Source organism: Rhinoderma darwinii, chromosome 9 (genome assembly GCF_050947455.1).
Source record: "Rhinoderma darwinii isolate aRhiDar2 chromosome 9, aRhiDar2.hap1, whole genome shotgun sequence".
NCBI lineage: Eukaryota > Metazoa > Chordata > Amphibia > Anura > Rhinodermatidae > Rhinoderma > Rhinoderma darwinii.
This window is the reverse complement of record NC_134695.1, coordinates 89,530,327-89,549,155: the sequence shown is the minus strand read 5'-3', so window position 1 is coordinate 89,549,155 and position 18,829 is coordinate 89,530,327. Positions and strand designations below refer to the sequence as shown.

At 43.6% G+C, this 18,829-nt stretch overlaps 1 protein-coding gene and 1 long non-coding RNA gene across 2 annotated transcripts; one reads left to right on the top strand and one right to left on the bottom strand.

Moving 5' to 3' along the window:
* Positions 1-215: 215 nt before the first annotated feature.
* Positions 216-15,945, bottom strand: LOC142660496 (uncharacterized). Its single transcript, XR_012850499.1, has 4 exons — positions 15,734-15,945; positions 13,431-13,543; positions 5,939-6,087; positions 216-296 (listed from the first exon to the last, which is right to left on the bottom strand). It is a non-coding gene; the product is annotated as an uncharacterized LOC142660496 (long non-coding RNA).
* Positions 15,946-16,107: 162 nt separating this feature from the next.
* On the top strand, positions 16,108-18,589 carry CEBPA (CCAAT enhancer binding protein alpha). Its single transcript, XM_075838449.1, has one exon. It carries the CDS (start codon positions 16,209-16,211, stop codon positions 17,091-17,093), a length of 885 nt encoding a protein of 294 aa, XP_075694564.1. The 5' UTR covers positions 16,108-16,208; the 3' UTR covers positions 17,094-18,589.
* Positions 18,590-18,829: the final 240 nt, after the last annotated feature.

The window sequence follows — 18,829 nt, the reverse complement described above, 5'->3', positions numbered from 1 at the left end:
TGCCACCTGCCACACAAGCTTCGAACCCAGGAGCATGGTGAAATCCAAACCAAACCTGGCCTAAGCACTTATTCCCCAAGCCAATACGTGGTCATGCCCCAGTGTGTTCTAAAGTTTCTCTTCATGAAAGTCCGCTAGCCTTTTTTTTTTTTTTTTTTTAAAGAGGTGAAAAATATGTCTCACAGCTTACGTGATCTGAGTTGAGTGCAGTAATTGCTTCTGTACAATGTGGGTTCTAACCACCATATCTTCCTCCTGGTGACTTTGGGCAGCTCCCTCCTTTCCCAAAGTATCACCTATTGAGTGAGGGAATATGATATCTGTTTGAGTGATATGTATATTGCTGAAATCTGCAATAATCAATCCATACACACACACACACACACACACACACACACACACGTCTTAAAAGAGACAGCTGTATAAGTAACTTTCTTATGCAGCAACAACAGCACTGCGCTGCCTCCACACCACGATAAACACCACCCAGAGTTCCCTTTTAGACAAGGCCACACATCAGGATTTAAACATGGAAGACACTCGCTGTTTAGACACCACTTAATCACCACACCACATGGATTGAGCTTAGTTTGGTCTCTTATCCCTCTTAGGGTATGTGCACACGTAGTGACCAAAAACGTCTGAAAATACAGAGCTGTTTTCAAGGGAAAACAGCCTCTGATTTTCAGACGTTTTTTGAGCAACTCACGTTTTTCGCGGCGTTTTTCGCGCCTTTTTCGCTGCGTTTTTTACGTCCGTTTTTGGAGCTGTTTTCATTGGAGTCTATGAGAAAACAGCTCCAAAAACGTCCAAAGAAGTGTCCTGCACTTCTTTTGACAAGGCTGTATTTTTACGCGTCGTCGTTTGACAGCTGTCAAACGACGACGCGTAAATGACAGGTCGTCTGACACGATGCAGGACCTGTGAGTGACGTCACAGCGTGATCTGCCAGAAGCTGGGCGTTCTGAAGAGAAGTGGATGATACTTCTCGTCAGAACGCCCAGCTAGTAAAAGTAGTAAACACGCCCCGATGTACGCACATAATACACGCCCAGTTGTACTTTTACTTTTAAACACGCCCAGTTGTACTTTTGCAAGCCTCATTTGCATAAATACAAAAATGGTCATAACTTGGCCAAAAATGCTCGTTTTTTAAAAATAAAAACGTTACTGTAATCTACATTGCAGCGCCGATCTGCTGCAATAGGAGATAGGGGTTGCAAAATCTGGTGACAGAGCCTCTTTAAGCACAAGCGGCTCATTTGTATTAGTAAGGAGACCGCCATCTACCACACAAGTTGCATGCAGCAAACCCAGGTACATGGGCTAACACCGTAGTGTTCCTGAACTCAGCTCTTTAGCCCCCAGTCACAGCGGTCTCATGAGACGATGTGGTCAACGGTGACTTCTATTGATTATCGCGCTTTTTATTTATGAGGTGAAAAATGTGATCTAGTTGAGCAGTCGTCCTGCAGCTTATGTGTTCAGACACAACAGTAAATGCCACCAGCAACTTATTAGTAAAACACTTTATCGCCGGCACATGAGAAAGATATTCGCAGGACTGATGGGCTTTTTTTAAAATGTATATTTCTTGTTAAAGAATTGCAGAAGGAGACATCGTATCTCCACAGGAGCGCTTCTTTAAGGGGTGCAGGAACCTCAATATAAATCAAGTAGAGTAGAAAAATAAATGACACAATCAAAATTACAAAGACGCAATATATATATATTTTTCTTTTTAAAGACGATCTTGACAGAGCAAATATAAAGCAAGAATTTTTTTTATTATTTTTACATGGAAAGAAACCAAACAGGAGGCAAGATGATCATTTCAGGCACAACTCCGAGCAGTAAAGCTCATGTAAAGTGCATATGGTCTTGTTCATCCCCATCACCTTCATTTATTAACCCTTCTCCACACTGTACAGTCGTTTATACTTCTTATTCTTACTAAAGATATTGCACAAATATTATACAAGAGAACGGTGTCAGTGACATCTAGAGAAGCCGAGGAGTTCATTAAAGCGGGTTTCCACCTTCTGCCAACTGATGACCTATTCACCGGATAGGTCATCAGTACATGATCTGTGGGGGTCCAAACCCCCGACCGCGCACAGATCAGCTGGTCCGGTGCCTCCGTGCACTGGACTTACATGCCGGAAGCAGTTGGCTCCGGCCACGGAATCGCGGCCAAGCTTCTACAGGACGGCCGCCATGCTATGTACGGAGCCAACTGCTTCCGGCTCCGTACATCGCATTATGTGCCATAACATCCGGTGCCCACAGGCCACTGGAGCGGTTTAACTGTGCGGGGTCCGGACCAGCACCGATGATATACTAATGACCTATCTGGTGGATAGGTAATCAGTTGGATGTCAGAAGGTGGAATACCCCTTTAATGGATTACGTCTAAACCAACTTTCTGTAGCACTTGTTAGAGCCGGGTCACCACAGATAACACATCTGAGAACAGTTTTGAGACCGACACAGATTTTGGTTTTCACAAAGTTTTCTGCTTCAGGGTTTTTAGATCTTTTAGTCGGATGTTTCTATGGTTACTGAAGTACAATGCTGGATGTCAGCTTCTGGGCCAAATCCTGACTGATGACCAATTCTTACCTAATCAGTGCTTGGAGCCTATCACAATTTCTGTGTTGTTGTTTTTTTGTCCACAAACTTTTTGAGGATTGACCACAGGTCCTCAATGGGATTGAGATCTGGGGATTTTTCTGGCCATGAACCCAAAATTTCAAAGTTTTGTTCACCGAGCCCCTTAGTTCTCACTTTTGCCTTGTGACATGGTCCATCATGCTGGAAATAGCATTGTTCATCACCAAATTGCTCCTGGATGATTAGGAGAAGTTGCTCCTGGACGGTTTGGAGAAGCTGCTCCTGGATGGTTGGGAGAAGTTGCTCCTGGATGGTTGGGAGAAGTTGCACTTGGAAGATGCTTAGATACCATTCTTTATTCATGGTAGGGTTCTTAGGCAAAATTTTGAGCCCTTGGATGAAAAGCAACCCCACACATAAATGGTTTTTAGGATGCTTTACTGTTGGCATGATGCAGAACTCATGGTAGCGCCCACCCTTTCTTCTCTGGACAATCATTCTTCCAAATGTCCCAAACAGTCTGAAGGGGGCTTCATCAGAGAAAATAACTTTACCCCAGTCCTCTGCAGTCCTCAATGTTTTTCTTGGAGAGAAGTGGCTTCTTTGCTGCCTTCCTTAACATCAGGCCAGCCTCCATACGCCTTCACCTCACTGTGCGTGCAGATGCACTGACACCTGCCTGCTGCCATTCCTGAGCAAGCTGGTGTAGAACCGATCCCGTAGCTTAATCCTCTTTATGAGACAGTCCTGGCACTTGCTGGACTTTCTTGGGCGCCCTGAAGCTTTTTCACAGCAATCGAACCTCTCTCCTTGAAGTTATTGATTATCCGATAAATGGTTAAAGGGGTTTTACCAGCAGGGACATTTATGACATCTCCACATTATATCGTGGCAGGTGGGCAAACACTTTTTGATCAAAATGTGCACTAAGAACCTCCCTATTGTAAGTAGATTTAGCAGTAATGCATGTTTATTTATATTTAGTGGTTTAGGTGGCATTAGTGTCGCAGTCTGCTGACGCCATTCTTTTTCTGCTGTATATTTGCAGTCACAGGTGTTCCTGCACCTGCATACACATTTTATATCATTTAGTTGGAATGTGCTGTTCAAATTTTTGTGTTTATATGATCTCCACATTATATGTCATAAATGTCAAAAATGTCAAATAGATGTGGCTCTATCTCTAGAACGGGGCCCCCATAACTCCATTCTACCGCTCTGTGCTGCGGCTGAATTCCGACAATAAAAAAGGTTATATGGTCTTGAGTTATAAAAACAGCGTATCTCGCTGAGCTACGCTGTTTCTGTAAGTCCCATACAACTGAATGGTAGTAACGGAAACAGCGTAGCTTGCATGCTACGCTACTTACGTAACTGCCTTTCAATACTATGGGAGTTACGGAAACAGCTTAGCTCAGTGAGCTACGCAGTTTTCTTCTTCATGGTCGAAAATCACACGCATTAGCCGCATCACAGATCGGAAGAACGGGCTTTAGGGTGCCCCGTTCTAGAGATAGGCGTGGGTTCAGTGGCGTAACTACCGCCGTAGCGGCTGCTACGGGGCCCACGGCATGAGGGGGCCTGTGTCGCCCGCCAGCGCGGGCCCCCACCATGGCCGGAGGCTCCGCTAGCTGCCGCTATGGCTGCTACAGCGCGACACCACTGAACACTACGGCAGAGCAGGGAGGTATCTCCCCGCTCTGCCATTAAACAAAAGACATGTATCCCCTGAAAGTCCCCTGAAGTTCTCCATCACAAACCTCGGACTTCCGGGATCTGTGTCGGCAGCTCCGTAGAAATGAATGGAGCGCAGGCTTGTGCGCATGCGGAACCAGCGCTCCTTTCATTTTTATTGAACTGCGCAGATGCCGGAAGTCAGAGGTTAGTCATGGAGAACTTCGGGGGACTTTCGTTCTCCCTATCGCTGCCAGCGATCACACATGTATCCCCTATCCTGTGGATAGGGGATACATGTCTTTTGTAGGACACACTGTAGGTCGGATTTTTTTGGGGGGTTGTGGCTGTACGGCGTTAACTACAGGGGGGGGCTGTATGGCGTTACCTACAGGGGGGGCTGTATAGCGTTATCTACAGGGGGCTGTATAGCGTTACCTACAGGGGGGCTGTATAGCGTTACCTACAGGGGGGGCTGTATAGCATTACCTACAGGGAGGCTGTATAGCCTTACCTACTGGGGAGGCTGTATGGCGTTATCTACAGGGGGGACTCTGTATGGCGTTATCTACAGGGGGGACTCTGTATGGCGTTACCTACAGGGGGGGCTGTATGGCGTTACCTACAGGGGGCTGTATGGCGTTACCTACAGGGGGGCTGTATGGCGTTACCTACAGGGGAGGCTGTATGGCGTTCTCTACAGTGGGTTCTGAATGGCGCTATCTACAGAGGGGGCTGTATGGCGTTATCTACAGGGGGCTGTATGGCGTTATCTACAGGGGGCTGTATGGCGCTATCTACAGAGGGGGCTGTATGGTGCTATCTACAGAGGGGGCTGTATGGCGTTATCTACAGGGGGCTGTATGGCGTTATCTACAGAGGGGGCTGTATCACCATACTGGAACTACATAGTATGATTTCAATTTCATATTCAGCCATATAAACACACACACACACACACGCACATCATGGAAACATGACGCACAGATGCAAACCAGAAGCTGGACACATGCTGCATTCATACCACTCACACCTAGGACACATGCACACGCACACCACTCACACTTATGACTCATGCGCAGTACATATATACACCAGATCCAAGCTCAATACATATATAGAGCACAAGAACAAAGCTCAGTGCATATATACAGCACCAGACCCAAGCTTAGTTCATATATGCAGCACCAGAACACAGCTCAGTACATATATGCAGCACCAGAACAAAGCTCAGTACATATATACAGCACCAGAACCAAGCTTAGTACATATATACAGCACCAGAACAAAGCTCAGTACATAAATACAGCACCAGAACAAAGCTCAGTACATAAATACAGCATCAGAACCAAGCTCAGTACATATATACAGCACCAGAACAAAGCTTAGTACATAAATACAGCATCAGAACCAAGCTCAGCACATAAACACAGCACCAGCACAAATACAGCTCAATTTAGTGCAACCCCTGCCATATAGGTTTGTACAGCGTAAAACTACAGCTTCCAGCATCGACTGAACAATGGTAAGGATATGCTGGGAGTTGCTTTTTCACAAAAAAAAAACATACCACCCACCATCTCGCTGCAGATCATACAGTGTCTACAGTACTGATTAGAGGCAGAATAAACATTTATATTAAGTGACTCACCAGTGACTATCTCAGATTCTAGTTGTTTTTTTTCTCTTCTCTTCTCCATCCGGTGCAGACCTCTATGACGACTTCTCCCGGCCACAGGCCATTTTTGCAGTTTGCAGCTCAGATGTCTTCAGCTACTCACTAGTCCAACATTTCTGCACCTATAAACGAAGATAAAATTCTCATGGTGAGACACACTGTACCCCTAAATATAATAGCTCCATAAACTGCACCTCTAATTATAATCGCACCATACACTGCGTCCCCGATTATAATAGCACCATACACCGTGTCCCTGATTATAATAGCACCATACACTGTGTCCCTGATTATAAATCCACCATACACTGTGTCCCACACACACAGACTGCTCTCCGTAGATAGTGCCCCCATAGAGCCCCATGTAGATAGTGCCCCCATAGAGCCCCCTGTAGATAGTGCCCCACATATAGCACCCCCTGTATATAGTGCCCCACATATAGCCCCCCTGTAGATGGTGCCCCACATGATGTCATCGCACCGCTAGCATCGTTGAAAGGCGCAGATTGGAGGGGCAAGTCATTGTAAGGCAGGTACAATTACTGCAGGACGGGGTGGCGACGGCTGGTTTCAGTGGCGCCTCCGCCCAGGGCCAATTCTAGCTTTTCTGCTGCCGGAGGCAAAAATTTTAATTGCGCCCCCAAGATCTTGATTGGCATCCCCCTGACTGTTCTACATTACTACCAGCCTTCTCCATTGCCTTGTACTCCCTTGGCATGCGCAGTGCATCGATGAACCCGGGCCGAGTACACCTCGCTGAAAGGTGCATGCTCATGGAGTACAAGACAATGGCACATCCAAGAAAGTTGGAGGAGACTGGTAGTGATATATAACAGCCAGGGGGATGTCAACCAAGCATGGAAAGGTTGGTTTGCAGTTAGGACTGTGTGACTCTAGAGGATAGCGGCACCGACCCATGACCCTTAATAGAGTAATTAGCATATATCGTGGCACTATTTTAAAAGTTGATTTTATGGATTTTACTGTATCTGAAACAAACATACAGGGGAATGTTTTGAAATATCGCCAGGTCATGTATTACTGCATGGTGACGGTTATGGGGGTTAAAACTACCAGACAGGTTCCAATTAAACATACAATGAATTGCAACAATGCCGCCTGCTCTGCAATTTTGTATTATAAATATATCCTATATAATTACAGGACCAGAACCAAGCTCATACATATATACAGTACCGGAACAAAGCTTAGTACATATATAGTTACATAGTTAGTACGGTTGAAAAAAACCACATGTCCAGTCCATCAAATTCAACCAAGCTGTGGGAAAAGGGAAGGTAAAAATGTATACACATAGGAGCTTATATTTTTTTGTTCTAGGAAATTATCTAAGCCTTTTTTAAAGCCATCTACTGTCCCTGCTGTGACCAGCTCCTGTGGTAGGCTATTCCATAGATTCACAGTTCTCACGGTAAAGAAGCCTTGTCGCCTCTGCAGGTTGAACCTTTTTTTCTCCAGACGGAGGGAGTGCCCCCTTGTTTTTTGAGGGGGTTTTACATGGAACAGGATTTCACCATATTTTTTGTATGTGCCATTAATATATTTATATAAGTTAATCATGTCCCCCCTTAGTCGTCTTTTTTCAAGGCTAAATAGGTTTAATTCTTTTAATCTTTCCTCATAGCTTAGATTCTCCATGCCCCTTATTAGCTTCGCTGCTCTTCTTTGTATTTTTTCCAACTCCAGGGCATCCTTTCTATGAACTGGAGCCCAGAACTGAACTGCATATTCTAGATGAGGCCTCACTAATGCTTTGCAAAGTGGTAATATTACATCCCTGTCCCGCGAGTCCATGCCTCTTTTAATACACGACAATATCTTGCTGGCCTTTGAAGCAGCTGATTGACATTGCATGCTGTTATTTAGTTTATGATTTACAAGTACACCCAGATCCTTCTCAACAAGTGAATCTGCCAGTGTAGCTCCCCCTAGGACATATGATGCATGCAGGTTGTTGGTACATATACATCACAAGAAACACTCACACACACACACTCACACACACACACACACACACAACCACCACCACCACCAGAACCAAGCTTATACATCTATACTCGGTACCAGAACCAAGCTCAGAACATAAATACAGCACTAGAACCAAGCTCAGTACATAAATACAGCACTAGAACCAAGCTCAGTACATAAATACAACACTAGAGCCAAGCTCAGTACATAAATACAACACCAAAACGAAGCTCAGTACAAATACATTTCAGTACAGAGATCATTTGCCGAGTCAGTTTAGCAGTTTCCAGTATGACCTGAACAATGGTAATCATATACTGGGAGTTGCTTACACCCCAAAACATAGTACCCTCCATCATCTGTACAGATCATACAGTAATAGTTAGGCTTCGTTCTCACCTGCGTCGGGGTTTCGTTCATGGGTTCAGTCAGACCTTTCTGTCAGGGGAACCCACGAATGGAAACCAAACGGAAAACATAGCTTTCCGTTTGCATTACCATTGTTTTCAATGGTAACGTTTCCGTCGCTAATGGTTTCCCTTTGTCTCCATTTTGCACGGTTTCCGTTTTTTGGGTGGTATCAATAGAGTAGTCGACTGTATCCACCTGTAATCGATCACATCTAACTTAGATTGTAGCGTCCATGGCCACGGGCCGTCGGGTTTACTCACCTCCCAGCGCCCGCAGCCATGGATCCGTGAGCGATGGTTCCCATCTCCTTCCTAGGAGACGCCAGCGCTCACTTCCGCTCCGTTCTGCTGTGTCCCGCAGGGTGCGCCCGCACACTCGGAAATCATCATCATCAACGGCCCATGATTTCCTGGTCTATAATAAGGCCCCAGCCCTTCTGATCCTTGCCTGAGCGTTGTTCGTTTTCGCAGTCTGTCTTGCAAATGGTCCCTTAGTGTTTCCCGTTCCAGTTGTTACCCGTGCCTTGTTACCTGTTCCTGTATCCCGTGCTGTTCTTGTTGCTGTGCCTATTAGTGTCGGAGTCGTGTCACGTCCTGTGTCATCTGCCACGACAGGAGGAATTCACCACGTCTGGCGCAACCTGCGGCTGCTGTGCCATCCGCCACGTCCTGTGGCATCTGCCATGATCTGTGCCATCCGCCACGTCCTGTGTCATCTGCCACGACCGGAGGAATTCACCACGTCTGGCGCAACCTGGATACAGAGCAGCTGTATCTCAAAAAGTAAAAAGATTTTTTTAATAAAAATGAATTAGAAAGTTGCACAAAATACACTGACATTTTTACATATATATATATTTAAAAAAAATCCCTTTTAAAGGTGTACATAATCTTTAATGCAAACAATCAGATCGTAACAACCATTGTCCAGTACGACACGTAGCACATGCAGTTATACCAAAATTCTGTGCCGTTTTTAAATGATTGTTAACGTCTGCAAAAAACTCCATGGACATTAACAATCATTTGAAAACTGCGCTGACTCGTGGGAATGCAGCATGTTGACGTAGTTTGCAGCTGTATCATTGTAAGACAGCAGCTACTATATGTATATACTGTACGGGTATGTTCACACAAGGCGGATATGCTCTGTAAAAGCACACAGTGTATCCGCCCTGTGCACCGCAGGGAATTCCAAATTGTGGTGCAGTTTTTCGGCCAGGAATGGCCGCTGCGGAAAACTGAGCAGAAAAAAAAAATGGATACTAACCATGGAGATGCTTCCCTCTTACATCCTGGAGCCCTGGGATGACCCCAGGAGGTCGGCCCGGACGAAGAAACAGAATTCTGGGTAAGTATAAGATTAAAAAAAAATTTGAGTTTCGTTTTTTTGTGGTGGAATCGCTGCTTTTCCGCCGCAAAAAAACAACATCTGCTATTTGTTGTGGGTTTTACCTCCCCATTGAATTAAATGGGGAAAACCCAAAACAAATAAGCAGCATTTACGCAAATACAATTGATATGCTGCGGAATATATCGCAGGTACATTTCTGAGCATTTTTTCTGCTTATAATTTACGCAGCGTGTGGATGAGATTTGTTCAAATCTCACCGTCTCTGCTGCGACTGTATTAGGGCTCGTCCACACGTAATGGAATTGCTGCGTATTTTCCTTCCGGAATTGTTGACAGAAAATATGCAGCAGAATACAGTAGCAGCAAAGTGGGGGAGATTTAACAAATCTCATCCACACGCTGCGTAAAATTTCCAACCAGAAATTTACCTGCGGTGCGTATATTTCGTACCGCATCATGTCAATCTCCGCTGCGGAAAGTGGACAGAATTGCTGCCTTTTTCAGAGGAGATGTCACCATCGCCCAACATGGAGAAAAACGCAGCAAAATACGCACCATTTTCTACAGCAATTCCAATACGTGTGGACAAGCCCTTATGCTGCGGATTTTCCACAACGAAATCCATTGGTAAAATCTGCAGAATTTAAACTACGAGTGAAATAAATAAAACAGCTATAGCGTTCTGCACTCACACCCACTTTATATATATATATATATATATATACACACACACACACATATATATACACACACACACACACACACACACACATATATATATATACACACTATATATATATATACACACACACACACTATATATATATATATATATATATATACACACACACATATACACACTATATATACACCCACACATCACAAACACACAAATATGCACATTACATGCATGCAGTATACACATATAAAGTACACATTGTAAACACACATGCACTTACTTTTTATGTAGGATATTTGTGAAGGGAGTTCAGCAGGTTGATGGGGTGAGATTCTTCACTCAGCACCTCTCCTGCTTACAGCCCAATATAGTGCTGCCGACAGTCTCCTCTCCCCCTCCCTCACGTCCCGACCGGTAACAGCAGCAGGAGGAGGGGAGGTTGTGTGAAGAGTAGGGAAGGGGGGCTGGAGGGGGAGATTTTAAAGTAGCACAGGGAGTTTTAGTAATAGCAGCACAGACCACGGCTGCTATTACAGCCGGACAGCAGTTCTTAGCTGCTGTGCCGTCCACTTAGAAATGCCCTGTACCCTGCCGCCTGAGACACTGATCGTTTGGGAGGTCAGCAGGCAGCCCACTGTTCACCGGCCCATCTGGCATTTGCCAGAACTGCCAGATGGCTAGTCCGGCCCTGGGGCATAGTCATATTTATTACCAATGATGGGCATTTACAGTCAGATTGCTAGTGGTCCTGGTTATGTTTACAGCACTCGGACAATCTGCATCCTTTGTCTCTCTGGTTATTGTGAAACTCCAACTCACTACCGTGCACTGACAGACTCCGGCTGGGGTTGTAGTTTCACAATCACTGGAGGGCCACAGGTTGAATATCCCCAAACTATAGAAATGCTTCGCAGCAGAGTGGAATTATTATAGTAACATTATATGTTAATCTCCGTATTCAGCGTGTGGGAACTACATATGGTTGTACACACCCTAAATCACATACAGAACATACCTGTGACTGGACATTCAGTACGAAATGGGATTATTTCCACATAAAACAGCAATAGATATCACGGCTCAGTTTAAATACCTCTGAACTGTGCGCTCCTGCATGTCAATTTAGATTTAAAGTGAGGATGCACTTTTAAGATTTTTTTTTTTAAAGGGGTTGTTCACTTTGGAAAATCTGTTTGTGTTTAACAGGTCCCACAGATCACACCAACGCCCGCTGCTGGGGCCCCAAATAATCAGCTGTAATCTGTGGGGGAACCGGGCAGCAGGTGTTTAATTCTCCTGCAGCTCCACCACAGGTAAAATGAAGCATTACACAGTTATCATTAAAATAAATTTGCTGTCCGTGTAATGCATAAACGTTCTGGATCCTCCAGAGCAGAGGTCAGCAACTTTCGGCACTCCAGCTGTTGTAAAACTACAACTCCCAGCATGCACTGACAGCCAAAGGCTTTATTATTCCAGTCAAAGGATGTTAGGGCATGCTGGAAATTGTAGTTTTACAACAGCTGGGGTGTCGAAGGTTGCTGACCCCTGCTCTAGAGCAAGAGGAGCTCCTTGTAGTCGCTCTCTGTTGTATCTTATAAATGGGAGTCCTGAATTAGGGGCTCTCCTCTATACACCCAGAATTTCCTCACAGGGTATTTGAACATGGGTTAAGGCTGAAATCACACATGCAGTTTTTGTGGCAGTTTTCAGAGCCAAACACAGGAATGGATACAAAAGAGAGGAGACATCGGTCTTTCCTTTATACTTCCGGATCAACTCTTGTGCATTGCTAAAAACAAACGGACACAAAAACTGCATGTGTGACTCCAGCCTAAAGATTTTTTCAGGATTTTACATTGACGGCCTTCCTTATAGATGTTGGGCCTTCCAATAGATGTGGTTACAACCCCCAGGACACCAATCTATGAGCAAAACTAAGTGGCTGTGGCACTCAATGGCAGCCCCTTCCCTTCACTGCAGTACTGACACAATGACACACACATCCATACCTTCTGCATCTTTAACTTTAACTCTAAAAACGCTGCCCCCTTGCTCTGGTGATCGATGAGGGTCCCGGGAGGGCTGAATAGGGGCTCTCCTAGGGCTAGGCCATCATTAACGAATCACATAAATAACAATTTCCTCATAATATTGGCATTCCCCTCCCTTCAGCTGCAAGAATAATCGGATAGTGACAATCTCCACTCTATCATTGCCCTGCAACGATCAGCGAAACCCATGTAATAAGAAATTGCTATTTCGGCACTTCCCTAATATCTTTATATTTGCTCCAAAGACAGAACTTTAGTTAAATATAGAATTATTTTTCAAAAATAGACTCCACCAAGAGATTAAACCCGGGTTGTCTCTATCATGTTGACCATTCCAGATGTATATATTAATATTGTGGGTGGGAGACGCTTTCGACCTCATGCCTCAGAGGTTCCTAATAAACTGGTGTACAAAACAATGTTTCATCGCACAACATGGCTTTCCTTTAGCGTGTGTTATGGGATTTCACACTGTACTAGAAGGACAGCTCTTATTTTTGTCATATCCTGTTCTTGAAGTTCCAAGACAAAAAAAAAAAATTCTATTTACGCCCCGCATTCAACCAATGCTTCCTCTCTTGCCCCTCTGTGGTAAAACCGTGGAAAGATTAGATCATCACTTTCGCAACAAGGTGCAATTGTTGTGTAACCCCGCACACCGACCAGTCGAGGGGCTGAAAACATGTCACTAAAGCGTTAATGCAAGTTTATTTAGCGTGAAGAACAAAAAGACCCCGTCTCGTATATTTCAAGTAAATGTCTATTATATTTTGGCATAAGCTGGAAGCCTGGACAAAGTATTAAATTCCATTCTGCACTCCCTGTCCCTGAGGCATTGCTGTACATTTGTCTCAGTGTCTCAGTCTCCTCATTTATTTTAATGCGATCTTTTCACCGCCTGGGTGTATACATGAACAGATTTACAAAAGGGGCTGATGGATGTGCATCTCCGGGCCCTTCTCACACGGTATATACTCACATAGTCGAAAGTCGGGAACCACGCAATCATCTGTAAGACATTTAAAGGTAGACTCCAGCCACGAGAAAGTTCCACGCTAATGAAACCCCTATAGGACACCAATGATGGTCGAGCTTGAAAAACATAAAGGGAAATATATAAATCTCTTATTTTTTTAATTTTGTCACATGATGCATCACCATCTTATTCTGGGAGGAGCTTGGCTGTCACATGACAAATGACACCTGTGTGGTAGGCAGTGAGTATTAACATGGAGCGGACACATTGTTTCTAATAGCTAAGAGCTGCTACAATGTGGAAACCATACTGTAACGGAATATTAGTAGCACAAAGTCTCAGAGGAAGAATACAGACTATGTGACAGATGAGTTTTCCTTTTCAATTGGAGTTTTCTTCTACGTATTAGACCAGTGGAAGGGACTGATCATTCATTTTTATTGCCTTTGTAAAGAAAGTGATTTCCAAAATGCAGACATTCACAACTAGACATGAATTTTCTAGCATTACGGAAAATATTCAGGGACCAGTTGATTTTTTTGGTTTTTGCTGTGACCTGGTCATTGGTTGTTACTCCTACTGGACGTACTGGAGTGGTCTTGTAGGATGAAGAATCCGGGGTTTCCACATTATTATCATTGATGGCATAGTGATAGGAGTGTGGAGAACCTCAGTGACATAGAAGGTGACCACGATGGATTCCATAAGAGCATGGTCACCTCTGACAGCCGGGCACTGGCAGGCATTATTAAAAAGAGTCTGAAGGATTCTCTAATGAATCATTACTATGGGATACCCGGAGTTTCCTTTTAAATATATTCTACTACTGGTGAAACAGTTTCAGTGTTACCTTTAACATCTGCCAAATAAAACGACGGCCGTGTGCTGTTGTAAAACCATATTAAGAAAACTGTCTACTAGTAAAACTCAAGACTAGGAAAAATGTTAACGATAGCGCAGGAAATCATATAATGTTCTTGTCCACTGTAATATATAAAGATGAGATAGATAGATAGATAGATAGATAGATAGATAGATAGATAGATAGATAGATAGATAGATAGATAGATAGATAGATAGATAGATAGATAGATAGATAGCTAGATAGATAGATAGATAGATAGATAGATAGATAGATAGATAGATAGATAGATAGATAGATAGATAGATAGATAGATAGATAGATAGTAATTTAGCAGAACTGATGGGAGTGTGATGTGTTATTTGAGGTTTTACATGGGAAGTATATTATCATGATGTAACCCCAATAAGTCAAATAGCAAATTCAAGTCTGCTACATCTGTTCTCTTACTACATGTAGCAACTGCCATGATCACCATTTAAAACTGCAGCTCATGAATTGTCAAGCTGGGCTATTACTATAAGAATATCAATCATTTGTTGCAGAAATATGACTTGCAGCCAGTGAGGGGGGCAGTGACCCCGCAGTACTCACACACTACTACTGGTCCACACTGGTGCGTTCTGTATGGGCAGTAGAAGGGGAACTTTGTGTGTGGTTTCCTCTGCAGATTACTGGAAGTAGCTGGAAATGTAGTTGTAGAGGAGGGAAGGTGTGATCTGCTGTACATATGTGAATCAACACTATATATAATAACTAATTACATAATAAACTGCATCCACCCACAGGAGCTTCTCTCCATACACTTGGCTTGTCATCAGTTTTCAATATTTGTAGGCATGAAATTACCACGGTCACTAAAATGATCCTGCAGCAAATAGTCAAACTATGCATCTCATTACTTGGTTAAAGGAGAATATAAAATTGTAGAAATGTGTGTGTCTTAGAGAAAGAATGTAACTGCAATCTGTAATAAGATAGATAGATAGATAGATAGATAGATAGATAGATAGATAGATAGATAGATAGATAGATAGATAGATAGATAGATAGATAGATAGATAGATAGATATGAGATAGATAGATAGATAGATAGATAGATAGATAGATAGATAGATAGATAGATAGATAGATAGATAGATAGATAGATAGATAGATAGATAGATAGATAGATGATAGATAGATATGAGATAGATAGATAGATAGATAGATAGATAGATAGATAGATAGATAGATAGATAGATAGATAGATAGATATTGTTGACATATCCCATTATCTTCTATAATGCAACATAATAAAATTACTTTAAAAATTACGTAAAAAAAATATATATATATTTTATTATTTTCGTTTTTAGCCGGCTGCCTGATCTGATTATAGCAACCTATAAAACAATGCACATTATGCTGCAGGGCTGTTGTGACCCACATACATACAACTTACTTTGCTGAAATTCCAATGATCTTTTTGTACGAAAAGGTTTCCATTCCCCGGTGCATATCTGGATGTAATCTATCTACAACCCTGCAGGTGCAAAGTACAGGCATACTAGTGCAAGCTGCACATGCAACTGGTGTAAACTGGCATTAGGCAAACTGAACAACTTGCAATGCACAGAATAAAACACTAATAGTTAAATGCCCTGGATGCCCCTTAGAGCCGGGTGAGTGTAGCAGCAGGTAGCGGAATGTGCAGGCGCTGCTCTACTATAGAGTCGCTCCCGTCTGAGCTCGTTCCGCAGGTGTCCAGCAGGTGTCGCTCACGCACATTATACATATATAGAGCAGTGAGCGCCCAGTGCAGTCAGTCATTAGACAGCAGCAGGCAGGGGCGCCAAGTGCAGGAGAGCGAGTGACTTCCCGAGCTTACCCTGGATTCCCGGAGCTCGTCACCATGCTTGGCTGGCTATAGGAGCTCCATGGAGCTAGCCAACTTCTACGAGGTCGAATCCCGGCCATCCATGAGTGCCCAGCCCCATCCTCATCACGGTGCATACCCCTACCGGGAGCCCCAAGCCACCGGAGACCTCAACGAGCTGTGTGAGAACGAGAACTCCATAGACATCAGCGCCTACATTGACCCTGCAGCCTTCAACGACGAGTTCCTGGCTGACCTCTTCCATAGCAGCAAGCAGGACAGGACCAAGGGGGTCATTGACTATCAGCAGGGACTTGGAGCTGGTCACCCCCAAATGTATGGCTGCATGAGCAACTATATGGACAACAAGCTGGACAGTTCTAGCTTAAGACCTCTGGTCATCAAACAGGAGCCCAGGGAAGAGGAGGAAGCCAACAGGGTGTCCCTGGCAGCCCTTTACCCTCATCCTGCCCCTCAACACCCATCTCACCTGCAATACCAGGTAGCCCACTGCGCGCAGACCACCATGCACCTGCAACCTGGTCACCCAACTCCACCACCGACCCCTGTGCCAAGTCCTCACCACCATCCCTCTCACCACCACCACCATCACCTGCAAGCTTCTTCAGCCAAGGGGATGTCTTCAGCTTCTTCCACTTCTTCATCTTCTTCAGAGACCAGAGGCAAGTCCAAGAAGTGGGTGGACAAGAACAGTAATGAGTACCGGGTGAGGAGGGAGAGGAATAACATTGCAGTGAGGAAGAGCAGGGACAAGGCAAAGATGCGCAACGTTGAGACCCAGCAGAAGGTCATGGAGCTGTCCAATGATAATGACAAGTTGAGGAAGAGGGTGGAACAGCTGAGCAGAGAACTGGAGACCCTCAGGGGCATCTTCAGGCAACTTCCTGAGAGCTCTCTGGTCAAAGTCATGGGAAACTGTTCATAATGTACTGCAAAGGAACCCCCCACCCCCAAAATCTTATCCACACTTCTTCCATCCAGGATGGACCTTAACCAAGAGTGACAGAAACACTCCCTTGAACTTGGATACCACCCTTGACCCCCCCTGTCCAATCTTTATACCTGACACACCTGGATTTCAACCTCTTAGACCTTTCATTGTGGACGCAATAACCAGTTATAGGATGTGATGTGGTGCTGGCACAATCTAGAGCCCTAAATCTTCCCATTTCCACCATAGATTTCTAGTTTTGTCCATATTTTTGTACTATTTTGTCCGCTAATCTTTATCACGAATATTGTGGATGTGGCCAAATGTTTATATTCTAGGGTAATGTTTTCTGTGTTATATGGCAGTGTGCTTGGACCCCCATAGATGCTATTTTGACCTGGGGCATAGTGGGTATGAATGTATGATCAGGGTATATACTGTGTGCACCTTATACCTTTATCTTGTGCCTTCTAAAGAATCAATGTTGTATCTGTTACTGTGGATATCTCACCTGCTGCCTTATAGAGCCCCAGCTATATACTCTTCAGGTACCATTTCATATGAGAAAGCTCAGACTTATGCAATATAGACCCTGTTTCTGTGCCCGTCATTGGGGTCTGTTGTTAAAATGACAAATACTTGCAACATTGAACCTGCATGAAATAGCAATGTAAACGCACAATGACTTGATCTGCGGCCTTACCATGGTCAATGCCGGATAATGGGGGACATACTATGCAAAAGCCACACATTACATTGGATTATAATATTTACTCTACTAATTTTTTTAAATTTTTTTTGTAAATCTAACAGCGATTTTAATCTTGAATAACATTCTGTAGCTGCTACTCGCTGGTAACTGTCTCGTCTGGAGCTGTAAATAGAGGCCTGTAACTCCCTCCTTTCCAAAAATTTTAAGTGGACCCAGTGGAATGTGAAACATGTTGTTTTTTTTATGCTTTATACATTTCTTTTTGCTATATCTTGCCATAAAAATGGAAAAAAAAAATATTTCAGTGTAACCGGCTGCAAAAATACATATTTTATATATAGGATCAATGACAGATGGTGCACTTGAGTTTTTAATACTGTATTTATGCATCTCCCATTTATGGTCTGCAGCCTGTGGATCTAAGCAGAGTTGAAAATGCAAATTCCAGCATGCCTGGACGGCCTGTGGCATGCTGGGAGTTGCAGTTCCACCATTGCTGGAAAGCCACAGGTTGCAGAACAGCGATCTAAACTTTAGTGGTCAGTCTACAACTAGCACTGCTTAGCTGACCAGGCCCGTTGTGCTAAATTATTGCAACCTGTAGGAAAGCCCCTGAAAAAAAGTTCTAATTTTAATCTTATTTTTAAAAAAGTTCTGTTTGTAAAAATAAAAAGAGTATTGAAAAATTCACCTATTTGTTATGAATTATGCTGTGGAAACACAACTACGTATCTTGTTTTATTTGCAACATAAATAAAGAATATACGTTATCAAATAATCCTCTGTATGATGGTTTCATTTCAGACGTGCAAAAAAGATATAATGTATAATATACCATTACATTATAATCTAGATATCCTGATATAGCAGAGCTGAATTTATTTTGTGCATTGTGACAACTCACCCAGTTAAGATTTTGCAGTTGGGTTATCTGCAAACCACAGATAACACATTTTGATATCACTAGGAGTTATAGCAAATAAAAATAAATAAAAAAAAAGCCCAGCTCACCTGCATT